At 44.2% G+C, this 27,616-nt stretch overlaps 1 protein-coding gene across 1 annotated transcript in view; it reads right to left on the bottom strand.

The window, feature by feature from the left end:
• LOC126088452 (cilia- and flagella-associated protein 53-like) overlaps window positions 1-27,616 on the bottom strand; it is a 212,027-nt gene that overhangs the window by 86,327 nt on the left and 98,084 nt on the right. The window contains exon 3 of the mRNA XM_049906594.1: window positions 19,426-19,537. Within this exon, the coding sequence (XP_049762551.1) occupies window positions 19,426-19,537 (112 nt within the window). The remainder of the gene's footprint in view (window positions 1-19,425; window positions 19,538-27,616) is intronic.

Genomic DNA, 27,616 nt, shown 5'->3' with positions numbered 1-27,616 from the left:
GTAACGTAATATGTCTTTTTTTCTAACAATATTTGCTTCACACAGTATGATTTGTATACGGTTGCACATCTCAAAGCCAAATCACACACGCAGCAAAATTTTTCTCACCATTTTTTGCCAGCCTTTACGTTCAGTTCTATGTCACAAAAATGGTCATGTTTTAAAAATGTTGACGTTTCATAGTGTTGTTCATAGCTACATAAATTACTGCCTAATAACACTATCTGTATCTTTTCTTTAGGTATGGCTGCACAGCCTCAAAGCCCTTCTAAATGATGAAACCGTTTTACAACCACCGTAGGCTGTCAGTTATGTTATGCAAGGTGCCTCATTACATTATATAAGTAAGTATCATTACTGGCCATTTTCAAATGCCTGCGATGCAAAACCTGTTTCGTGCTATGTGGGGACAGACGCAGGTCCACAAACACACACGCGCGCGCACGCACACGTCGAACGTTTACATAAAGGGTCTTGCACGTAACAATCTACTTGCAAGCACACGTTGTACAACATGTCGTGTACGTAAAAACACAGTTAACATTAAGCTTCCTGGTCCTTGTAAATTCGTTCAACAGCGTATCATGTGCTTTTCCTTCGTCATATATAAACATATTATGTTACCGATAACATGTCCGCCCCTGGTAGCTGAGTGGTCAGTGCGACGGAATGTCCTACCTAACGACGCGGGTTCGATTCCCGGTTGAGTCGGTAATTTTTCTCCGCTCAGGGAGTTGGTGTTGCGTTATCCTTATCATCATCGTTTCATCCCCATCGACACGAAAGGCACCGAAGTGGCGTCAACTCGAAAGACTTGCACCAGGCGAACGGTCTACCCGACGGGAGGCCCTAGCCACACTGCATTTCCATTTACCGATAACATACACTCCTGGAAATGGAAAAAAGAACACATTGACACCGGTGTGTCAGACCCACCATACTTGCTCCGGACACTGCGAGAGGGCTGTACAAGCAATGATCACACGCACGGCACAGCGGACACACCAGGAACCGCGGTGTTAGCCGTCGAATGGCGCTAGCTGCGCAGCATTTGTGCACCGCCGACGTCAGTGTCAGCCAGTTTGCCGTGGCATACGGAGCTCCATCGCAGTCTTTAACACTGGTAGCATGCCGCGACAGCGTGGACGTGAACCGTATGTGCAGTTGACGGACTTTGAGCGAGGGCGTATAGTGGGCATGCGGGAGGCCGGGTGGACGTACCGCCGAATTGCTCAACACGTGGGGCGTGAGGTCTCCACAGTACATCGATGTTGTCGCCAGTGGTCGGCGGAAGGTGCACGTGCCCGTCGACCTGGGACCGGACCGCAGCGACGCACGGATGCACGCCAAGACCGTAGGATCCTACGCAGTGCCGTAGGGGACCGCACCGCCACTTCCCAGCAAATTAGGGACACTGTTGCTCCTGGGGTATCGGCGAGGACCATTCGCAACCGTCTCCATGAAGCTGGGCTACGGTCCCGCACACCGTTAGGCCGTCTTCCGCTCACGCCCCAACATCGTGCAGCCCGCCTCCAGTGGTGTCGCGACAGGCGTGAATGGAGGGACGAATGGAGACGTGTCGTCTTCAGCGATGAGAGTCGCTTCTGCCTTGGTGCATATGATGGTCGTATGCGTGTTTGGCGCCGTGCAGGTGAGCGCCACAATCAGGACTGCATACGACCGAGGCACACAGGGCCAACACCCGGCATCATTGTGTGGGGAGCGATCTCCTACACTGGCCGTACGCCACTGGTGATCGTCGAGGGGACACTGAATAGTGCACGGTACATCCAAACCGTCATCGAACCCATCGTTCTACCATTCCTAGACCGGCAAGGGAACTTGCTGTTCCAACAGGACTATGCACGTCCGCATATATCCCGTGCCACCCAACGTGCTCTAGAAGGTGTAAGTCAACTACCCTGGCCAGCAAGATCTCCGGATCTGTCCCCCATTGAGCATGTTTGGGACTGGATGAAGCGTCGTCTCACGCGGTCTGCACGTCCAGCACGAACGCTGGTCCAACTGAGGCGCCAGGTGGAAATGGCATGGCAAGCCGTTCCACAGGACTACATCCAGCATCTCTACGATCGTCTCCATGGGAGAATAGCAGCCTGCATTGCTGCGAAAGGTGGATATACACTGTACTAGTGCCGACATTGTGCATGCTCTGTTGCCTGTGTCTATGTGCCTGTGGTTCTGTCAGTGTGATCATGTGATGTATCTGACCCCAGGAATGTGTCAATAAAGTTTCCCCTTCCTGGGACAACGAATTCACAGTGTTCTTATTTCAATTTCCAGGAGTGTATCTCTCACATTTAACACAAGGTTTAAAGAGAGCGTGAAACAGAGTCGAACTAAGCCGTCCACGTTCAGTAGGCGTCTGAGAGCAACTCCACGTTAGACATAAGCAAAATATAAAAAATTTATACAGAGCAGATAAAGGAAAAACATTGGATGCCTTGGAAGAGACAGAAATACCCAAACATCTGATAGAGCAGCCAGTACAAATGTTAAACAAGCAGGCAAGCGAGGAATGTGATCTTTAGACAGTTTAATAGTATTTTGAGTTTTATGGGAATTAATTAGCGAGAGGCATTCTTACTATCGTCATGAAATCTGTCAGTGGTCGAGGATCAGCTTTGTGTCTCTGTGTAGAAGTGGTTTTGTATTTTTACTAACGCCGTCTTTGGGTTGGGTTGCTTGGGGGAAGAGACTGTGATAAACCTTTTCCATTTCCTTTATGTTTTCGTCTTCTTTAAAGGCAAATAGAGAAGATGAAGCGGTATCCCATCATAGAGCCTATGCCTACCGTCATATATTTTTTGACTTTCAGTTGTTAAGAAACAGAGGATTTTTTCTGGTACCAGTAGGAGGAAGGAAGGCTTCGCGCTCAGCTAGTGAACGAGTGAGAAGCACGCCATTTTTAGCGAGTAATTGTAGACCGCCATTTTGGGGTCACTATGAATAAGTGAGGAGTATGTATTTCATTTGTGCACCGTTTAGAATAATACAGTATTGTTTTATTAACAGAAAGGTTGTGTGAGTTGTTATTTCAAATAGTACAATAATTCCAAGAACTGAAGCCCACCTGTGTACTTTGGAAAATTACGAAGATCCGATAAGCTTAATGGGAGCACGGTCAAGACTTCAAAGGTGAACACGGCGACCAAACGTAGCATTATAAAGAATGGTAAGCACAAATCTACAGCGGAGAAAGAAACTACTTCGCCCTGCAAAATAATATGAACTAATACGAACTTATTTCCAGGCATAGCTCACCTTATTGTGCTTGTCATTCATGCCGAAAAATTAATCTCATTAATTCAATACATTTTAAAAAGCCACGCATTTTATTATCATCTATTCCATTATTTTATTATATTATAAGACCAAACAGCGACGTCATCGGTCTCATCGGTTTAGGGAAGGACGGGGAAGGAAGCCGACCGTGCCCTTTCAAAGGAACCATCCCGGCATTTGCCTGGAGCGATTTAGGGAAATCACGGAAAACCTAAGTCAGGATGGCCGGACGCGGGATTGAACCGTCGTCCTCCCGAATGCGAGTCCAGTGTGAACGACGTCTTTTGTTAATTTTAATATACAGGAAAGCGAACACGACGCCATTTTTGTAAGAGTCTTCACAAAATGAGGTTTAATGTTTATACAACAGTAACCAATGTAAGTGACTTCAGTATTTGTAACGTACACAATTTGTACACTTAGCAGATTTGTGTGGCATAGCGTTTTTAATCGAATACAAAGACTGTATTTGCACTAGACAGGCGAGAGATAATAATGCCCCACTTTCAGATTTTCTTAATGACGACCAGTACAGAGGCAATTTTTAGAACTGATGCATAAAAATTTAAGTAGAAAGATTTAATAACACTTTCCATCAACATGTAGCAATAACTGATAATTCATTGTACAAGTAACAATTGTAAGTAATTATTAAGAGATAATGACAAGTCTAGAAGACCATCGTCACATGACTATAGCTCCCTCTGCCTATAAATTAGGACTATTTGAAAAATAACATGTCTAGGTATAGCACTTCGGCGATTCCTGTTTCCCGAAGTTCAGCAATAGGTACGTTTATGTTTGAGAAAGAATAACTGCAAGTTTCACTGTTAAATGACTTTTCAAGGACCAGGAAGCTTGCTGTTAGTAGTGTTTTCACGTACGTTATCAGTCATATAACTGGCTTGGAAGCACATTGTTATGTGGAATTCCATGTATGCAAACGTTCCATTGTTCAATAACATCATTTAGCAGCTGACGAAATAGACTGGCTAGGGTAATCCCTATTGCTATATCAATAGGCCGGATTCACCTCTCACACTGTCCCTGTGTAGACTGGTAGGGGTAATCCCCTACGCTTCACACCAGTACCCGTATCTGTGTGTTTGTAGTTTATTTGTATCTTCTGGACTTCTTCCATGTGTGTGTGTGTGTGTGTGTGTGTGTGTGTGTGTGTGTGTGTGTGTGTCTATTCATCGTCACCTGGCTTTGAGGATCATCGTCACTGACGCCAGCTCCATCTCGCCGCTGCTGCCGCCACTGCCGCCGCCGCTGCTGCTACGCGTGCCGCCATCACCGACGTCAACCATCCATCACCCATCAACTGATAACTTCCCCACCTGTCTTCTGGTGACCACTTCGTCGTGTCTCCACGTAGGGATTCCTTTTCCCACTACCATCATTGTTTATACCTCTCCTTCGCAATTCCCTATAATCATCATATGGCGCCCTTCCAGATTACATCTCGCTTTCCCAGTCTTTGCCTCTCTGAGCCTGCCACCCTCAGCAGCACTTCCTTCGCATGCAGCATCTCCAGTACACGGACCAGCATCATGGAAACCAGCATTATTGCTCAGAAGGTGGAGTCTGAACTCCAATTCCACCCTGACCTAGAAGTTCAGAAAGCACTCCACATTTCCGATGATAGCCGAATCTTCATAGTACATATTTTTACTGAATCCTCATCTACAGTCGATGACCTTCTTAATGATGGATCCCTACTCTACAAACGAAAACACACTGTTGAAAATTCCAAATCCTGTCGTCAATCCTATTGCTACCAAAGATGCCCCATGTACAACGACTACCTGACCACTAATTGTAAAAGCATTCCCGCCTGCTCTTGTAAATCCCACCATTATCACAAATAATGTCCTAAACTCACTCCCCTCCCACATGAATATCTGTAACCTGCCCCAAATGTCCTATTCTTCAAAGGGAAAACCCCACCTTCAGCCTTCCAGACCTGAGCTAACAGACAGTTCGCACCACACCTACTCTGCACGACTTCCAACCCAACAATTGCTTCAGCTCACCTCATGTGTTTCATTAACATAGTCCAAAACATCCACCCGTCCTGGAGGCTACACATCCTACGACAAACTTCCCTTTCTGCTTGCTCTGTTCTCCACCTCAACACCCAAGCCACACATTCCCTCAACCAGGTCTGCTGTGTTTTCACCCTTTTCGACACCCTAGCTTAAAAGCTACTCAACCACCTGTCCACACCAACATTTCCTTTCCTAAATCATGGCACAATGTCAGTATAACATCCTACTGCACAATATCTGCTCTGTATCAGTCATCGAGTATAGATTTAAGTGTCAGGAAGTCGTTTCTGAAAGTATTTGTATGGAGTGTAGCCATGTATGGAAGTGAAACATGGACGATAACTAGTTTGGACAAGAAGAGAATAGAAGCTTTCGAAATGTGGTGCTACAGAAGAATGCTGAAGATAAGGTGGGTAGATCACGTAACTAATGAGGAGGTATTGAATAGGATTGGGGAGAAGAGAAGTTTGTGGCACAACTTGACTAGAAGAAGGGATCGGTTGGTAGGACATGTTTTGAGGCATCAAGGGATCACAAATTTAGCATTGGAGGGCAGTGTGGAGGGTAAAAATCGTAGAGGGAGACCAAGAGATGAATACACTAAGCAGATTCAGAAGGATGTAGGTTGCAGTAGATACTGGGAGATGAAGAAGCTTGCACAGGATAGAGTAGCATGGAGAGCTGCATCAAACCAGTCTCAGGACTGAAGACCACAACAACAACATCAGTCAACAAACCTTTCTTCACACACACGCTATCCCAGTACTACATCTGTACTCTTGCCCTGAATGAAATCACTCTCCAGACCCATGATACTATCCAAAACTTTGTCATACACAATCCACCATACAGATAACCTACTCCCCACAGCTAGATGCAGAGTTGCTACTGGCCACCAGAAGAACATCCCTGTTCATTCACAAACCATCTACAACACTCCTATTGAACACCTCATCCTCATTCTCTTCCTGAAAACAATAACACTTACATCCAACTGCATTACCACATCCCTTATAATTTCCTCAACCACACAGACCATACCTTTCTGACTTATATCATTGCCGCTGACCTTAACATCCATAGGCGTTCCCACACTGAACTCCAACGTTGGCGTCTATTTACTGACTCCCTCCACGGTGACACAGTCCCTTTCCACAGCATACCTAGTCTGGAAGCAATTCCATTCCTTAAGTTATTATTGAATCTCCTAACCACGATGGGAGCATTATTGTAGCAGGCCTCGTCACCAAAGGAAAAGACCACCTCCCTGTCCTACTCAACATTCTCTGCACATCACATTCAGCCTTTCACAACAAGTCCAAGACTATTCTTGTACCAACTGGAATGTCTAAAGAGAATCCATTGCTACCTAAATCTGAAGCCATCCCATATCCTTCCAACATCCCAGTGACATCCACCATGCTGCCACCTTCCTCCAGAAAACACTATCAAATGGTGTAACTCACCACATTCCACACTGTCCCCCACTTCCTCCATATGCTCTCTCCTCCTCCACGAATCCTGTCATCTTTCTGATTGTTCCTGCAGACTCATGGCTGAGACACTGACCATATATAGAGATTGAACCCTTCCATGATCCCCAGCACCTAGAAACAACTGATCCCACCCATTCTCTGATTTGTTAATGTGGCATGGATATCCGCTCCTCTCTATTTTTATCACGCCCTATAGGTCCTTAAACGTCATACACCCCTCCTAGCCTTTCGGATCCACTTATCCTCCACACCCCAAATCGTCTACCAACTTATAAAATTCCTTGCCCTACTCTTCCATCTTGAACACCTCAGAGTATCCTACACCACCCAAAACGTTGACTCTAATCATCCGCTAATTGCCCCCCCCCCCGTACTAAATGGTAATCTGCCACCACATTCCACCAACGCTAAACCTCCACACTCTCCACCCCTCTACAAAAGAAACTTTAATCGCCTCCACTTATCACACCATGAAATCTGGGCTAATATTCTTCTGTCCCACCAGATCGAGAAGAACCCACTTCTCCCTATCTTGTCACCGCTTGGAGTGGCCGTGCGGTTTGAGGCGCCATGTCATGGATTGCGTGGCCCCTCTCGCCGGAGGTCCGAGTCCTCCCTCAGGCATGGGAATGCGTTTTGTTCTTAGCGTAAGTGTGTGTAAGTCTAGGGACTGATGACCTCAGCAGTTTGGTCACTTAGGAATTTAGAAATATTTGATCATTTTTCCCCATTTGGTCAAGGCTCCCTCCTTCGTCACTCTTCTTCATTCACATCCAAAGGCTTAATTCAGAACCGCACTCCTCTTCACTGTCCCAGATCCCTCCTCCAAACATCTGCCCACACATACCCATCCTACGCACTAGCCCAGTTCCATGACACCGCTGTCCCTGGTAGTCAGCATACACTAATAAATTCACTAATGTCTGTATCTATTTTAATCAATGAGTTCATTATTTTTTTTATTATTTACCTTATCTTACTTATTTACGCATCTCACTATCTGTATTTCATATTGGGTGAAACATTCACTTGCCATCCGTCTGTGAATGCATTTTAATCACTCAACATACCTGCTTTTCATCTTTTAATTTATGTAGATGTCCTACTATGTCTCTGTTGGTGCAACATTCAATTTTTCTACCATCATATACAATTCTTAATACATTTAAAAAAATTTACTCTCGTTTGGCTGAAGAGCGACGAACTGTACCCGCTGACAGTCTACCCTGGCCCACAGAGGGTGAGGGGAATGAAAAAACAATTAAAGAAAAATGTATGTTCACTAATCTGTCTTAGCTGTGTAGTGTTGTTTCCTTACTGTATTCACAGACATTTGGGAATGACCATGGACCGCAGCTAGATAGTAATGTGATATAAAGGCATCTTGCATTGTAAAACTGGTAGCCCAAGGTGGTTTTTAAAAATAATCATTTAGGAGCTATCCACATTGTCTGTGGGATATTCACTGAGTGCACTTCGCTCCTTCTTCGCTTAGCGATATACTGGAATGTCACTCGGCGAGTCATCGTGTTACTCCTCCCGTAATCAGCGCCCTATCAACTTACTCAACTTCGATATTTTACCGGCACGCTCCGTCACCTTATCTGTCACCACTGGCATTCCTTTCTCCACCTCGTCGCCAACACATTTAATGTCGTCACCAGTAGGCCGTCGCGGCTGCCAGCGAATGCATTTCCTGCACTCACTTTCTGTGGTGGCTCTTCCAGGTAACAACGCTCGTTTCTTTGACCTGTAACTGGATGTACCCAGCCATGCGTTGAAGGTTCTGCCATGTCCACGGTTTGCTATGTCCGCAGCAGACATTTTAGGTGTCATTCAAACACACATTCCTATTTGTCTCTATGAAAACCTACAGCACTGAATAAACTTACAAGTTTACCGACAACGTGTGTTCGTCAAAACTATAGAAGCCCCTGATTGTGTTCCTCATTCCGATTAACGTGACTGTCCCATACATTTGTCGAGCAGAAAATCGCATGCAGCCGATGAAAGGCGAGATCCCTCACAAGGTGAAGTTCCGCAAATGAATCTACTCCAACGTTTTCATGGGTTCTGGAAAGGATGAGAAAATTAATAGGTCGTTAAGTATACCAGGTAATCATCGTGAGACGTCTAAATTAAGAGTTGCCTAGACAATGTGTGTTCCAATCTTAAACATTTTGCCAAATAAGGTATCGCATTTTCTGTTCCACAATTGAAAAAAAATATTTCCTCATAACGGGAATATTTCCAGCGTACGGTAAGCTTTCAGACACGACCATACGGGTAAACTTATTCCGGTAGTTTTGTTTACCACGACATAACTCGAAAATCACCCCCCCCCCCCCCACATAAACCATGGACCTTGCCGTTGGTGGGGAGGCTTGCGTGCCTCAGCGATAAAGATAGCCGTACTGCAGGTGCAACCTCAACGGAGGGGTATCTGTTGAGAGGCCAGACAAACGTGTGGTTCCTGGAGAGGGGCAGCAGGCTTTTCAGTAGTTGCAGGGGCAACAGTCTGGATGATTGACTGATATGGCCTTGTAACACTAACCAAAACGGCCTTGCTGTGCTGGTACTGCGAACGGCTGAAAGCAAGGGGAAACTACAGCTGTAATTTTTCCCGAGGACATGCAGCTTTACTGTATGGTTAAATGATGATGTCGTCCTCTTGGGTAAAATATTCCGGAGGTAAAATAGTCCCCCATTCGGATCTCCGGGCGTGGACTACTCAGGAGGACGTTGTTATCAGGAGAATGAAAACTGGCGTCCTACGGATCGGAGGGTGGAATGTCAGATCCCTTAATCGGGCAGGTAGGTTAGAAAATTTAAAAAGGGGAATGGACAGCTTAAAATTAGATATAGTGGGAATTATTGAAGTTCGGTGGGCAGGAGGAGCAAGACTTTACGTCAGGAGAATACAGGGTTATAAATACAAAATCAAATAGGGGTAATGCAGGAGTAGGTTTAATAAGGAATAAAAAAATAGGCGTGCGGGTAATCTACTACAAACACCATAGTGAACGCATTACTGTGGCCAAGATAGGCACGAAGCCCACGCCTACTACGGTGGTACAAGTTTATATGCTAACTACTCTGCAGATGATGAAGAAGTTGGTGAATTGTATGATGTGATAAAAGAAATTATTCAAGTAGTGAAGGGAGATGAAACTTTAATAGTCACGGGTGACTGGAATGCGACAGTAGGAAAAGGAAGAGAAGGAAACGTAGTAGGTGAATATGGACTGGGACTAAGAAATGAAAGAGGAAGCTGCCAGGTAGAATTTTGCACAGAGCTCAACTTAATCATAGCTAACACTTGGTTCAAGAATCATGAAAGAAGGTTGTATACATGGAAGAACCCTAGAGATGCTAAAAGGTTTCAGATAGATTATACAATGGTAAGACAGAGATTTAGGTACCAGGTTTTAAATTGTAAGACATTTCCAGGGGCAGATGTGGACTCTGACCATAATCCATTGGTTATGAACTGTAGATTAAAACTGAAGAAACTGCAAAAAGGTGGGAATTTAAGGAGATGGGACCTGGATAAACTGAAAGAACCAGAGGTTGTACAGAGTTTCAGGGAGATCATAAGGGAACAATTGATAGGAATGAGGGAAAGAAATACAGTAGAAAAATAATGGGTAGCTTTGAGGAATGAAATAGTGAAGGCAGCAGAGGATCAAGTAGGTAAAAAGACGAGAGCTAGTAGAAATCCTTGGGTAATAGAAGAGATACTGAATTTAATTGACGATAGGAGAAATTAAAAAAATGCAGCAAGTGAAGCAGGCAAAAAGGAATACAAACGTCTCAAAAATGAGATCGACAGGAAGTGCAAATTGGTTAAGCAGGGATGGCAAGGGGACAAATGTAAGGATGTAGAGGCTTATCTCACGAGGGGTAATATAGATACTGCCAACAAGAAAATTAAAGAGACCTTTGACGTAAAGAGAACCACTTGCATGAATATCAAGAGCTCAGATGGAAACCCAGTTCTAAGCAAAGAAGGGAAAACAGAAAGGTGGAAGGAGTATATAGAGGGTCCATACAGGGGCGATATTCTTGATGAGAATATTATAGAAAAGGAAGAGGAGGTAGATGAATATGAAATGGGAGTTTGACAGAGCACTGGAAGACCTAAGTCGAAACAAGGCCCCGGGAGTAGACAACACTCCATTAGAACTACTGACAGCCTTGGGAGAGCCAGTCCTGACAAAACTCTACCATCTGGTGAGCAAGGTGTATGAGATAAGCGAAATTCCCTCAGACTTCAAGAAGAATATGATAATTCCAGTCCCCAAGAAAGCAGGTGTTGACAGATGTGAAAATTACCGAAATATCAGTTTAATAAGTCACAGCTGCAAAATACTAACGCTAATTCTTTACAGACGAATGGAAAAACTAGTAGAAGCCGACCTCGGGGGAAGATCCGTTTGGATTCTGTAGAAATGTAAGAACACCCTACGACGTATCTTACAAGAAAGATTAAGGAAAGGCAAACCTACGTTTCTAGCATTTGTAGACTTCGAGAAACCTTTTGACAATGTTGACTGGAATACTCTCATTGAAATTCTGAAGTTGGCAGGGGTAAAATACAGGGAACGAAAGGCTATTTACAATTTGTACAGAAAGCAGACGGCAGTCATAACAGTCGAGTGACATGGAAGGGAAGCAGTGTTTGGGAAGGGAGTGAGACAGGGTTGTAGCCTGTCCCCGATGCTATTCAGTCTGTATATTGAGCAAGCAGTGAGGGAAACAAAAGAAAAATTCGATTGTAGATATTAAAATCCATGGAGAAGAAATAAAAATTTTGAGGTTCGCCGATGACATTGCAACTCTGTCAGAGACAGCAAAGGACTTGGAAGAGCAGTTGACCGGAATGGACAGTGTATTGAAAGGAGGGTATAAGATGAACATCAACAAAAGCAAAACGAGGATAATGGAATGTAGTCGAATTAAATCGGGTGATGCTGCGGGAATTAGATTAGGAAATGAGACACTTAAAGTAGTAAAGGAGTTTTGCTATTTGGGGAGCAAAATAACTGATGATGGTCGAAGTAGAAACTATATAAAATGTAGACTGGCAATGGGAAGGAAAGCGTTTCTGAAGAAGAGAAATTTGTTAACATCGAGTACTGATTTAAGTGTCAGGAAGTGGTTTCTGAAGGTATTTGTAAGGAGTGTAGCCATGTATGAATGTGAAACATGGACGATAAATAGTTTAGACAAGAAGAGACTAGAAGCTTTCGAAATGTGGTGCTACAGAAGAATGGTGAAGATTAGATGGGTAGATCGCATAACTAATGAGGAGGTATTGTATAGAATTGAGGAGAAGAGGAGTTCGTGGCACAGCTCGACTAGAAGAAAGGATCGGTTGATAGGACATGTTCTGAGGCATCAAGGGATCACTAATTTAGTACTGGAGGGCAGCGTGGAGGGTAAAAATCGTAGAGGGAGACCAAGAGATGAATACACTAAACAGATTCAGTAGGATGTAGGCTGCTGTAGGTACTGGGAGATGAAGAGGCTTGCACTGGATAGAGTAGCATGGAGAGCTGCATCAAACCAGTCTCAGGACTGAAGACCACAACAACAACAACAACAACAACAACTCGAAAATTTATCAGAGCTCATCGAATCATCATGACTAAAGACCCGGGCGACACTGCAAATAATTAGCGTTAGACCAAATACGGTAGAATAGGTGGTGAACTCCATGAATAAGTTTAATAAAAGGCAATACTTACAAACTCTGATTGGAGGACTGACATGGAGGCGCTGTATAAACTAAGGAAGAAACTAATTCGGCGGAAGAGCAATCAGCTATAAACAGTTTTGTTGTATTCCAGGGCAAGCCGATTCTTTAATCGGAACATTCGGTGACAGTCTGGTACTGAAGCTCATTCAGTACCTCGACGATAGATGAAAATTAAATAATTACTGGTGTACCTTTTGCAGACTTCAGATATGAATTACCTTACAAAATTTTAATGGGAAAAATCAAAATCCCACTGGTCTTGTAAAGACTGTGACAAGATGATGGCGCGCACGGATGGAGAGGTAATGGAGATTATTTACTGCTAAAACTACTACCTGATGCTCATCAAAACACACGTCGAAAGACATATAGCAACCTACGAACAGAATTACAACTTCACAACAGAGCTCAAACTACACTCCTGGAAATGGAAAAAAGAACACATTGACACCGGTGTGTCAGACCCACCATACTTGCTCCGGACACTGCGAGAGGGCTGTACAAGCAATGATCACACGCACGGCACAGCGGACACACCAGGAACCGCGGTGTTAGCCGTCGAATGGCGCTAGCTGCGCAGCATTTGTGCACCGCCGCCGTCAGTGTCAGCCAGTTTGCCGTGGCATACGGAGCTCCATCGCAGTCTTTAACACTGGTAGCATGCCGCGACAGCGTGGACGTGAACCGTATGTGCAGTTGACGGACTTTGAGCGAGGGCGTATAGTGGGCATGCGGGAGGCCGGGTGGACGTACCGCCGAATTGCTCAACACGTGGGGCGTGAGGCCTCCACAGTACATCGATGTTGTCGCCAGTGGTCGGCGGAAGGTGCACGTGCCCGTCGACCTGGGACCGGACCGCAGCGACGCACGGATGCACGCCAAGACCGTAGGATCCTACGCAGTGCCGTAGGGGACCGCACCGCCACTTCCCAGCAAATTAGGGACACTGTTGCTCCTGGGGTATCGGCGAGGACCATTCGCAACCGTCTCCATGAAGCTGGGCTATGGTCCCGCACACCGTTAGGCCGTCTTCCGCTCACGCCCCAACATCGTGCAGCCCGCCTCCAGTGGTGTCGCGACAGGCGTGAATGGAGGGACGAATGGAGACGTGTCGTCTTCAGCGATGAGAGTCGCTTCTGCCTTGGTGCCAATGATGGTCGTATGCGTGTTTGGCGCCGTGCAGGTGAGCGCCACAATCAGGACTGCATACGACCGAGGCACACAGGGCCAACACCCGGCATCATGGTGTGGAGAGCGATCTCCTACACTGGCCGTACACCACTGGTGATCGTCGAGGGGACACTGAATAGTGCACGGTACATCCAAACCGTCATCGAACCCATCGTTCTACCATTCCTAGACCGGCAAGGGAACTTGCTGTTCCAACAGGACAATGCACGTCCGCATATATCCCGTGCCACCCAACGTGCTCTAGAAGGTGTAAGTCAACTACCCTGGCCAGCAAGATCTCCGGATCTGTCCCCCATTGAGCATGTTTGGGACTGGATGAAGCGTCGTCTCACGCGGTCTGCACGTCCAGCACGAACGCTGGTCCAACTGAGGCGCCAGGTGGAAATGGCATGGCTAGCCGTTCCACAGGACTACATCCAGCATCTCTACGATCGTCTCCATGGGAGAATAGCAGCCTGCATTGCTGCGAAAGGTGGATATACACTGTACTAGTGCCGACATTGTGCATGCTCTGTTGCCTGTGTCTATGTGCCTGTGGTTCTGTCAGTGTGATCATGTGATGTATCTGACCCCAGGAATGTGTCAATAAAGTTTCCCCTTCCTGGGACAATGAATTCACGGTGTTCTTATTTCAATTTCCAGGAGTGTATCACTTGTCTTTCCAGGCGGGAGGAGGTAGCGCGAACGATAACAAGACTAAAGAGAAGAAAGGCCTCTGGACCCGATGGCACTCGCACGGAAATATTATAAAGTTATCGTATCCCTCATGACTCACTTTTCTAAGCGAGACCGTAAACAAAGCCTTGCGGTTCGGAAGAATATCAGCGTCGCGGAAATTGTTACGCTCAAGAAAGCCGCTGATAGAAACCCAACCGATCCAAAATCATACCGGTCAATTTGCTTACCTACCAGGTAATTAGGTCCAGGAACGCCTTTGGTGTGCCCGAACACAATCACGCAGCGAGCTAACGGGATTTAGCCCCCATTAATATTGACTTTAGAAAAACAAACAAGCTGACGACACGATAAACCAAGCCCCCTATCACAGTAGAAACCACAGATCTGAAATTTGTAACATCCATAATGATAGACACTATGGGAGCATTTGGCAACCTCTGGTGGCCTACTATGTTTGCAGATCTTAGAAATCTGCTGGTACCGGACAAGGTGCACCGTAGCGTGCGGAATTACCGTAGGGATTGGGTTCTTGATTGATGGCTCACGAAAGGGTGCCCACAACACTCTTTCTGTGGCCATTTTCTAGAAGCTAGCAATGGAACCTCAAATACATCTCCTGCATAGCCTTGACTGCGCCGACACAACAATGGTATACTCCTGCAGTGTCGGGATCTGCCGAGCACAGCTTGAGGATAAAGAGAATGGTATACTATTACACATGAACAACTGGTGTACACAAAACAGCTGACATTTTCACCGAACAAAACACTTTAGGTTCAACTTATAGGAAGCCCAACTTTGAAACTGTGAAACACATACATAATACGAAAACAGAATATAAGATGACTGGTAATTACGATAGACGAAGGACTCTCCTTCAAGACCCACGTGCAAACGACAGCAGTCAAAGCCGATAAACAGGTGGAAGGGTGTGCTGCTATGGTCATCAGGCGCCTTTACAACTACACTCCTGGAAATGGAAAAAAGAACACATTGACACCGGTGCGTCAGACCCACCATACTTGCTCCGGACACTGCGAGAGGGCTGTACAAGCAATGATCACACGCACGGCACAGCGGACACACCAGGAACCGCGGTGTTGGCCGTCGAATGGCGCTAGCTGCGCAGCATTTGTGCACCGCCGCCGTCAGTGTCAGCCAGTTTGCCGTGGCATACGGAGCTCCATCGCAGTCTTTAACACTGGTAGCATGCCGCGATAGCGTGGACGGGATACCGTATGTGCAGTTGACGGACTTTGAGCGAGGGCGTATAGTGGGCATGCGGGAGGCCGGGTGGACGTACCGCCGAATTGCTCAACACGTGGGGCGTAAGGTCTCCACAGTACATCGATGTTGTCGCCAGTGGTCGGCGGAAGGTGCACGTGCCCGTCGACCTGGGACCGGACCGCAGCGACGCACGGATGCACGCCAAGACCGTAGGATCCGACGCAGTGCCGTAGGGGACCTAACCGCCACTTCCCAGCAAATTAGGGACACTGTTGCTCCTGGGGTATCGGCGAGGACCATTCGCAACCGTCTCCATGAAGCTGGGCTACGGTCCCGCACACCGTTAGGCCGTCTTCCGCTCACGCCCCAACATCGTGCAGCCCGCCTCCAGTGGTGTCGCGACAGGCGTGAATGGAGGGACGAATGGAGACGTGTCGTCTTCAGCGATGAGAGTCGCTTCTTCCTTGGTGCCAATGATGGTCGTATGCGTGTTTGGCGCCGTGCAGGTGAGCGCCACAATCAGGACTGCATACGACCGAGGCACACAGGGCCAACACCCGGCATCATGGTGTGGGGAGCGATCTCCTACACTGGCCGTACACCACTGGTGATCGTCGAGGGGACACTGAATAGTGCACGGTACATCCAAACCGTCATCGAACCCATCGTTCTACCATTCCTAGACCGGCAAGGGAACTTGCTGTTCCAACAGGACAATGCACGTCCGCATGTATCCCGTGCCACCCAACGTGCTCTAGAAGGTGTAAGTCAACTACCCTGGCCAGCATGATCTCCGGATCTGTCCCCCATTGAGTATGTTTGGGACTGGATGAAGCGTCGTCTCACGCGGTCTGCACATCCACGAACGCTGGTCCAACTGAGGCGCCAGGTGGAAATGGCATGGCAAGCCGTTCCACAGGACTACATCCAGCATCTCTACGATCGTCTCCATGGGAGAATAGCAGCCTGCATTGCTGCGAAAGGTGGATATACACTGTACTAGTGCCGACATTGTGCATGCTCTGTTGCCTGTGTCTATGTGCCTGTGGTTCTGTCAGTGTGATCATGTGATGTATCTGACCCCAGGAATGTGTCAATAAAGTTTCCCCTTCCTGGGACAATGAATTCACTGTGTTCTTATTTCAATTTCCAGGAGTGTACAAGCCATGGCTGAACTAGCTCTCGCCGCATGTAACTACACTGTACCACACATACGCAGGCCAGGCGACAAAGGTTGACACATCAGAACACATATACCTTCCTCAGGAATCCAGACGATTGGACCCATCCACACAAAACACCCGACAATATTGTATAGGCCTTCACCTAGACCCACCCATAACGATGAAATGAAGCATCATACTGTGATAAAGAAACAGAAGATGAAGCAGCCACACATAAACACAGGATAACACGTAGCACAAACGGAGCTACCAAACTACGTAAATACTTAGAATAATATCACAGATAGAAATATGCAGAAACAAAGCTACACAGAATCTTACAAATAAATAAAATGCTGTTAATAAAGGTATAACCCGATGAACCTACTCCGAGTTCTGTCTTCCTGACGATCCCCACAAGTTACTGAACTATTTCATAGCAGTCTGTGAATAATGACCGGATATTGTTGCCTACTGGTCACTTAAAAGTGCAATTAATTTCGAGTCTATCTCTTAATACACGGTCAAATTACATATAAACGTTGTAATGTGAAACCGGAAGAAAAAGGCTCAAGGCAGTTCTATGATTTTTCCTTACGATCACTGACGATGGTGGGCAACAATATTGTCTTTACTTTCCAAATCCTCTTTTATTCCTTTCTAAATTACTAATTTTTTTACTTAACACCCTCCGTTCCTTAGCTAATTTGCTGTTTCTTCTTTGATTTTTCTTAGCTCGTATAATATAATAAATCCTCTTATTATATGATGTTAACTGAAAAATATTCGACCATTTTAAAATACTAGATAACATATCTTTAAATGTACAAAAAAATTAAGTTAAAGGAAAGACTTTAGAAATAATGAACACAGTTGAACAAAACAAAAAGAAATCGGAATTATTATCTCTAGTCGAGCTGTCAAAAGGGGAAAAGGGTAAAGCCAAAAACCGTCAAGGACATAGAAATACATAAAAAAAATGTTTTTGAGTGACAGTTTCTTCTGACAGACTTCCTACATGTATAGCCAACGCAGAAGTAAGACGGGCTACACCGGGACAATATATTATTTTTATAGTTACACAATAGCTGTACGAGTGTTCACCGATCACATCCATAAACCTGAATAGTTATCTGGTCGATGATACCACAGTATCTTTACCGGGTGAGGATTCCGAAATACTGAAAAAATATCGAAAGAATCTGAAAGAGCTCTGCAACAAAAGCTGCTCTAAATGCAACCCAGGGAAAATACTACTTTCTGAAAGTCATCATCTCTGTAGGAATTGATGTGGGAGAATAATGACAATCATTCAGAAAACCATTTGGCAGGAATTCTGGAGGAATTTCTTTCGTATTGAGTTCTGAGGCTTTGGTGAACTATTTTGCGACTATGCAATATATAATACGGCTAATAAATGTCAAGCTGGGCGTGGTCGGCCAATAGTCGTGCACTTTAAATAACCGTTCGAAATTGGGACAGTTCTGAAAATGTACCTTTTACCGGTATCAAATCATTAGATATTCGACGGAATTTTGCAGGCCATAGAGAGAAAGAATTCTTAAAACAGAGCCCATCAGCGGAAGCTAAGTACGTTCTCTGGAAACACTGCAGTAGTTCACATCCCATGAAATACTACCTCTTTTACACAACAAGTTATTGTGCTTGCTGCAGGCAAGTAGAAATTTTTTGTAGGGATCTGAATATTGAATTAAATATGCCCGAAGAACTCTGCAGAAGTATGAGCAGACCACAATTACTGGCCATTCAACAGTAATTTAATCTAGCGTCAGGCGTTAAGGAACAGTGTAATTATGTTTAATTTTTTTGTAGTGAAATAGCGTTTTTACAGCACTAGGGAACTTCTCTAAATGGGTCGATTACGGTATTTGTGTATCTATCAACCAAAAAACGTGCTGATTGTTGTACAATCATGTGTCATGAAGACGGAGAGGTTATAGTAACAAAATTAAGTGAAACTAAGTAAACGGTGGTGTACACTCTAAATGTATGTACGGTGCTATGTAGTCTTGAGGCTGGAATGAAACACGAATTAGGCCTATGTGATCGCACAGAAATAAAGTAGAACAAAATAGACGGTTGCGTACCGCCTGAAGATATGAAAGGTGTTTCGTATTCTTGAGGCTAAGATGAAATGTGAAGTAATCCTACGTGTTCCTTTTCCTTCAACTGCCGTCACAGCAGTCGACCCATTCTTCATACCCACTGCACGTAGTATTTTTCTAAGGCCTGTACCTTCCAACTGTATTGTGCAAATTTCCGCCAGTTAATAATGTGTTATCATTGGTCTCGCTTTCAATTAACTATATACAAACGATTCTAGTCTAAACCATCATCTTACGGTAGATCCACCCAGTCAAGAGATAACTGGAAGTATCAGATTCAGTTAATTAGCCATACAGTTCTACATTCATGAACTGCCTCAGGGTTCGACTCTCTTGCGGCCCCATGTCCTCAACCAGGTGACTGATACAAACGTGTGGCACCTCACGCCTCCTTTGCAAAGAGCGGACTGTAAACACACAGAGACAAACCTGGGCGACCCGGGCGCGCATCTGCTCCAGCTTGTCCCCGTCAGCTCGCAGCATGCGGTCCACACACTCTGCCGTCAGCGCCGAGTCCTCCTTTTGCAGCATGTCACGCAACCTGTCAAAAAGGAACTACATGACTAGCTGCGCAAAATTGCTGCATAAGTGCTACAGTGTCAACGGTATAAGATCATAAAGACCCAATCATAGTCTACCTATTTGTCTGTGGATTTCCCACTCAAGTGAATCGAGAAAAGGGAACCATGATGGCAGAATGTTCACATCTTACCACACACTCTTTCCCAGTCACTGCCGGCTTCTGTGGCCGAGCGGTTCTAGGTGCTTCAGTCCGGAACCGCGCAGCCGCTACGGTCGCAGGTTCGAATCTTGCCTCGGGCATGGATGTGTGTGATGGCCTTAGGTTAGTTAGATTTTAAGTAGTTCTGAGTTCTAGGGGACTGATGACCTCAGATGTTAAGTCCCATAGTGCTCAGAGCCATTTCCCAGTCACTCCTGAAGATATTTCAATGGCTTTCCGAGACAGTAAACCATGTAAAGCTACAGGTTTTTTAGTATACATCAAGAATTCTTTCTGTACTGTATCCTGATAGACACCAACCACATCATACAACATTTCAAGCCCTCTTTGGGTGTTTGTGTGATCATGGGTCGTTTCAGACAGACGAACATGCAGGTAGGTGGCGGGCTGTGCGCACACCAGAATTTTAGGACCATATTCTACAGGATTTTGAGACGAACCCTAGTACAAGCTTCACGCAAGTGATCGGCCAACGTAGTGAAAGAGTGTGGCAATCCAGTGCCACGTATGAACGCATGTATTGCACCCCATGGAGAGCACTTTGAACATCTGTGACGTGGATGCGACGCTTGCTCCGTGCTGTGTTCTGGGACAGTTTGCTGTCGTTGCACGCACACCATTCATTTTCGGACACATCTATATCATGCTCCACAAGCCACCTTATAGTGTGTGGCGGAGGGTACTTTTGGTACCATTATCAGATTCTTCCAAATCTGTTTCACTCGCGAATAGTGTGTGGAAAGAATGATTATCGGTCATCCTCTGTTTTGGCTCTAATTTCTCGAATTTTCTCTTTGTGGTCAATACGAGAGATGTATGTTGGGGGGGGGGGGGGGGAGAAGTAATATGTTGTCTGACTCCTCCTGAAAAGTGCTGTCCCGAAATTTCAGTAGTAAATCTCTCCGTGATGCACAACGTCTCTCTTGTAATGTTTGCCAGTTCATTTTTTTTAGCATCTCCGTAACGCTCTCTCGCCAGCTAAACGATCCCGCGACGAAACGCACCCCTTTTTGTTGGCTCTTCTCTATCTCTTCTATTAGTCCGATCTGATAGGGATTCCAGATAGATGAACAATACTAAAGAACCGGGCGAACAAGTGCCTTATAAGCCACTTCTTCCGTGGATAAGTTACATTTCCTTCAGATTCTTCCGATGAATCTGAGTCTTGTGTCTGCTTTTCCTACTATCTGTTTAATGTGGTCAATCCGCTCAAGGTACCTCTAGATAGTTACGCCTAGATATTTTACGGCAGACGCTGTCTCAAGCTGTTTATCATCAATAGTGTAGCTGTACGGTAGTGGATTTCTTTTCCTATGAATGCGTAATATATTACATTTATTTACGTTCAGGGTCAACTGCCAGAGTCTGCACCATCAATTCTCTGAAGTCGTAAGACAATTTTTTCCTCAATTTCTAGTCAGGTATCCGTCCCTCAGATTGTCTGTTTTATTAATGTTCACTCTGTACGATTTAATGCCGCTGTAAATACTTAATGTGCGATGTTGGGTGGAAGAGCAGAACCCCTCTTCCCCTCTGGAATAACAACCTGCCTGTGCTGCTCTTACTACTGGAATCTCGGCATGGAAAAGTTTCCAGTTTTCGCCGTCTACGTCATCACCACTGCCTCCAGGCCGCCCTGGCCACCATCGCCTTTTCTGCCAGTCCTAGCTGCAAGATCACGCTGCCAGTCATCGCCGTTGTTGACAGTCCTCACCCTCGCCGCTGGTCATCGCCAGTGACTGTCAGTCTACAATCTCTGCTGTCACACTTCGCCCCCATGAGCCAGTCACCACACTTTAATCGCCTGTTTCTCTCTGCCGTCGGTGCGCTCTTTCTAAGATGCATCAATCCACAATCATCTACTCCCGCCTGTACTCCACTCGCACCTCCACTTACTCTTTCACACCCTGCCCACTGTTTGCTCTTCCCAACTTTCCCATCATCCCAATACTCGGATGACTCCACTCTTCTTTCCACTCCCACACTGCATGCCCAGGTTTAAATGACTTCTCATTTGCGGAAGACTAACCTTTACAGCAAAGAAAAACCCTTTATTATTTTATCACTAAAACTAAAAATGCAGCAACACTCAGCTGCATGAGTACTATGATGTTGTTGGCGTCTTTGCAGCAGCAACTCAACATAGCATCGTTGGGCCGCTTTTCCATTAAATTAAATGAACGCGAACACGAGGTGCATATCTGTCAACGCTTCATGAGTAAGTCTCCCCATACTATTACGTACTATTATATTTCATATTTTACATTCGATTTTACACATCTAGTTCCGTAGAGCCAGATTAACAAGCGAATCTCGATGGTCATGAAATTAATATCATAAAAGCTAATAATTCAAATGGTTCAAATGGTTCTAAGCACTATGGGACTTAACATTTGAGGTCATCAGTCCCCTAGACTTAGAATTACTTAAACCTAACTAACCTAAGGACATCACACACATCCATGCCGGAGGCAGGATTCGAACCTGCGGCCGTAGCAGCAGCGCGGTTCCGGACTGAAGCACCTAGAACCGCTCGGCCACAGCGGCCGGCGCTAATAATTGATGAAATATAATTTCTATGTGTCGTATAAAGCGACAAGCTGCGGAGTACATGCTAGCATCAACACTATACCGCTACAAGTACTTTGTTTTCTGGGAACTCCCCAACAGAATAGCAAGAGCGCGCTATGAGGAAGTTCTTTACTTTAGACTTTCCCCAACGGTATAGCAAAACTGAGCCTCGAATAAGTTTTTAACTTCAGACTTGAAACTGCGTGAATTATTCCTATAACTTTATAAATGTTGTGCCAGCTCATTGAAAATGGACGAAGCATTATTCTGCTCACTTTTCTGCACAAGAGTCAAGAAACTACGATCTAAATGCAGCTCTGATTTCTGCCTAGTGTCAACTGAGTGAAAGCTACTACTTTTTGAGAATAAACTCATAGTGTTAACAACAAACAACCTTAAAGAAAATGTATATTCGGAAGCCTCTGTCAGAATTTCCAGACTCCTTAAGAGGGTTCGACAGGACGTTCGCGAAATTACGCCACATGCTGTATTACTGGAACTGCACGTTTCTGAGCCAAAAGTACGTTTCCTGAGTTGCCACCAGAACATAGTGTCCAAGGTCATAAGCGAATGAAAAAAAAGCAAATTAGACTTATTTTTGCATTCGACTACCACTTATTTCTGATACTTTCCTGTCATGTTCTATCTGTATTATTATTAGCGTACAATTAACAGTGGCAGAAAAATAAATCGAAAGTGGGACCGAGCAGTACTGAATGCAAGCGTGGGGACTAAAAGTGAAGTGAGAAGTAGCACTGTCAACAGTAAATACCATAACTGAATGGAACAAGCGATTCTTTTTTTCCAAACAAGGCACACAGCGCATTCTATCAACATTTGCAGTTTTATGTAGATATTTCCAGTGCAGTACAGCTGCAGAGATAGACAGGCGTAAGATCTCAAATGCAATCACCCTGTAGCAAGCCAGTGGATATCTGGGGATCTGTTAAGTAAAATGCTCATGAAGTATTCCTAAAAAGCTTCCGAAATTTTGTCGGTGAGATTCTCGTTCAGCCTGTGTATTCCTGGGTGAACTGTTTCTAGTCCAATGTTGTCTTCAACTTCCTTTCACGGACAGTATGTAAATCACTGAAAAATATTCTGAAAATCTTCCATAAAGCCGATTGTTGATTTTTTATACACAGATAAATTTCACTACATAGACGTCTTTCTTATAACGTCTACTACCTCGAACTGTTAATTACTTCGTGTTACATTTCCGCCAATAAATAAACTTGGGATAGTCTGTGTTATCATATCTTGGACGCTTTGAGTGTGCCCATTCCAGGCTTGTGGATCTCGCGCACTCGATCAGAAGCGCCTTCGAACGATGACGATACAATTTGGTTTGAGCACTCAATGTTTTCGTCTTTGGCACCATTTCTGAAATATTTTCACACAACTATTACGACAGCCTACTAAACTGTAAAAGTTTCTCCTAGAAAAACGTAAAATATTGCCGAAAATAAACACAAAACCTTTAGCTATGACGTTTCATTAAAACTTAAGATAAAATAAGAAAAGATACCTAAAGTGGAGGACTGATGTAATATTGGAGGTATTTGCAGCAGGCTGATAAGAAAAACAGATAAGTCGACCACTCTCCAATTTCAGTGGTTAACATTCTAATTGATAAGTTCTGTGATTCTGCAGCTACTCCATGTTTGCTTAGACTCAGCGCTTGCAACATTTCCATCTTTGTTGCAGAACTCTTCGACTGCCGCTGTTGTGCTTCTGTGACGGTGGTTTTAGCGTATCAGACAATAAGAAGACATGCTTGGAGTTCGGAACTCAGTCACCGCATTGCCTTGAAGATGGATGGAACATTCACAGCCGAAATATGGCAAGAAGAAGTGCTAATGTCCTGAATGCACAGTATTCACGTTCTTCCTTGATAACACGACAGTAAAACAAAATAGAATATTTCGTCATTTTCAGGGAATTCACTTTCATCATAAGGCTCAAATCACTGATTGTATATGAAATAATAAAATGTAGGTAAATCATTTCTATCTTATTTAGGAATAACGTGAGTCGTTTATTATTCTCCAACTCTTCTGATACGATTTCGAGTTTGCTTAAGAAATTACGCAGTAACTTTTCTCTAATTATGACTAATAGGGAAAGCATGTAATGCCAGAGAGCACAAGCGTGAGGACTAAGAGTGAAATGGGAATTAGCGCTGTTTTGCTACTGAAAATTTTCCGTAACAGTTAATGTTGTAATGAGATTGATTACGCAACTTCACGAAAATCAGTTGCAATTATCGTATCACTGTAAATACGACAACTATGCTGACAATATTCCATTTCAGTAAACCGCCAATATTACAGATACTACTGGAATTCCGCTTTTGATTAGCTACACATTCCTGTGTATTTAGCGATAAAATTAAATGACCAGTCCCGCTAATTGAAGTCACTGTGCTCCATTATAATGTAACTGCTTAACATACGCAAATTCAAGTTGAAGAGATGACCTGTTGCGCCACGCCTTGCCGTTGTTGATTGTTTTCATCAGTATAAAGACTGGCATTGATTTACATACAAACTAAAAATAGAGTTTTACCAAGTCACTACGAGCCAAAAAGAACTTGTATTTTGTTACTATTTTTATTTGTAACGTTTCAAATATCCGTTGTTCGTCAGGAACCGTTCAGTTTCCACAGGTACGTAACATTATTATTCTAGTTTCTGGTCACATTTAGAAGCCGATGCTTATGAAAAATTTGTTATCCGCTGTTACTGAGACTAAAGCTTAGCACACTGCGAAAAATGTGAAGCATTGCTTTATATAGTTTGTTAAAGTCTTTCTTTCTATCTTTTTTTTCTGTCCGAAAATTCTAATTACCGTTACTGCAAAGTGGTTACATGGTGAAACCAGAACTCCATCGAACAAACATTTTAAGGTTGATCAGGATTACTTTCTACGTATTTTGGTATATGGGACTAATGGACTCCGGAAGCTCGATTCAGAGTTATACCATTTCGTTTGGTTTCTTGTGAAAATTTGCTTTGTATCTGCATTTCCCTGAAAAAACTGCACAACGGCGCATCTGTCAACGGTGTGGGCTGTGTATCTTGTTTCCATTCGCCCACGTACCTACTTTTCACATCACTAGTAATCACTTTACTCTTTGGCTTGCGGCTTGTATTCAGTACTGTTTGGTTCTGCCTAGGGTTTGTTTTTGCGGCAAGGTTAGTTGTGCGCAAACAGACTCACACAGGTGTGTGTATAGATTTACTGAGGAAGAGCTTGCCGGTATACACCTCGTACACGGCCTCATTGAATGGAATGTTAGAGCGGAACAACGAAGCTACGCTGCGCTGTCCCCGCAGCGGCGGCAAACACATCGCTCTACAGTGTTTCGTCTGAGGGTTGTTGCATTACTCTGTGTTGTCTGGTGTACGTTTTGGTTAATGCATATTACAGGCTTCTTCACTGCTGTAGAAGCACACACCTTTCATTTCATGAACTGTTCCAGATACCGAGACGCGTTTTTTTTCTGGCAAATTTATCTCTGCTAAGGGGGCAGCTTTTTGTCGATCAAGATCTTCAAGGAAGTATTTTTTTAAAATAGTCTAATGTACCACCCACATCTTTTTAGGATAAGGTCAGTTCAAAAGATAGCATGTAGTTTTCTCATATCAGACGGAAGTGATCTTTCAAATTAATACCACTGAATTGGATCTAGTGCTGTTTGCAGTGGAAATTGCTATATAACGCAGTGCATAGTAAATAACAAAAATATAATTATACTGTAGTTAGTACTATAGTAGTTGCTAGGGTGTTATTAATTTCTTTACTAATTTTTTATTGCTTTATTAAAACTATTACGGAATATATGAGTTATGCTTAAAAATACTAATTTTCATAAATGGGATAACCATAGAACTAAACATATTCTGTGTTTAAAAATTCTTTTACTACATTATCTAAAGAGGTATACGTGATGTCACACTGTATATGTCATTTATAAATCTACGACATGTGACAGTAAATATAAAGTACAGGTCATAGTTAAAATTGTTCCTTTTTATGTAACACCATTCTTCTACACTGTATGTCTACTAAGTGAGTTGAAATTTGTTGCAACTTTCAGATCATTCTTTCAGCAACGTATCGGTTATAATATAAATTGTGCTTCGAAGTCTTTCCATGACAGATCAAGTGATTGAAACAACTTTGGTTAGAGAAAAGATGCTCGCTGACATTTCCTGTCGACGATAGGTGTCGGTTTATTCAATTCGTCAGCCATAAAACGACGAGATTTTATCTAACTTGTAGAATCTACTAACCAGGTGGGCTACATTTGGATACCGACGACTCAAGTAATTGATAAAGTTATTTTCAACAGTAAAACCTTAAGAATTGGTGTCTCCAAGCAGACAAAGGTATTTTATAAGCTGTGCCTATCCCCTGTCACCCATAGTAGATGACTGAATTGTAGGTAACAAACATTGCTTACCAATGCTGCACAGTGCCTACGCCCTGCCGCCTGTCATGGGCATAACTGATTATAAAAGGCGCCTAGTATCGCCGGGAAGTGTGGACAGCGAACATATTTTCTCTGATAAATGTCGTTCCCAATTTTGTCATCGATCACCCCTAAACGTTTGATGTAAGTGCTTTGTCACACTCCTATACAGGGTGGCCAGAAACAGCCTCAAAAGCTCATAAGGATGTTGTAGGATAATATTGTGCAGAGAAATAATTTTTAAGGAAAAGATTCAATACGTTGTGCCGTTTCCGAGTTAATTAGCATTGACGTTAGTCAAACAGGCCATTGCGCACACAACTTCCAGAGCCTTAAGTGCCCCGCAGATTCAATTAATGGCAGTAGTTCTCACAGCGTAGATGACAACACTTGACTTCCCAGCCATTGGCTCAGTTTCGGTCCTTAATACCGTCCCCTGGCTATTTTGATATCGCTCTTTTGTTCAGTTGTAGGAAACGAATGGAAGAACACGTTTGGCGACGCCGTCTGTGGCAGGCCGCTTCATTCGCGTGTGCAGTGGCCTGACTGGTTACCTTCCATGCCAGTTAAATCAGAAACGGCGCGATGTTTCGAATTTTTTTCTTAACAGTTATTTCTTAGCGCAACATACCCTGCAGTACTCCTACAAGCTTCTCAAATTGTTTCTATGTACCGTGTTGCAGGTATTAGTGCAAATTTTTCTATAATTTTCTTTGTGATAGGGTCTGCAGCGGCCCTCACTTTTTGATTATTTCTTAATGCCTTCATCAGTGATTCTCTTTATTTCATGTGCAGTTGTATAATTTCGGCCATAGGTTATTTTCAGCTAT

The sequence above is a fragment of the Schistocerca cancellata genome, chromosome 6, assembly GCF_023864275.1.
Source record: "Schistocerca cancellata isolate TAMUIC-IGC-003103 chromosome 6, iqSchCanc2.1, whole genome shotgun sequence".
NCBI classification, from domain to species: Eukaryota; Metazoa; Arthropoda; class Insecta; order Orthoptera; family Acrididae; genus Schistocerca; species Schistocerca cancellata.
This window is presented reverse-complemented; position numbering and strand designations above follow the sequence as displayed.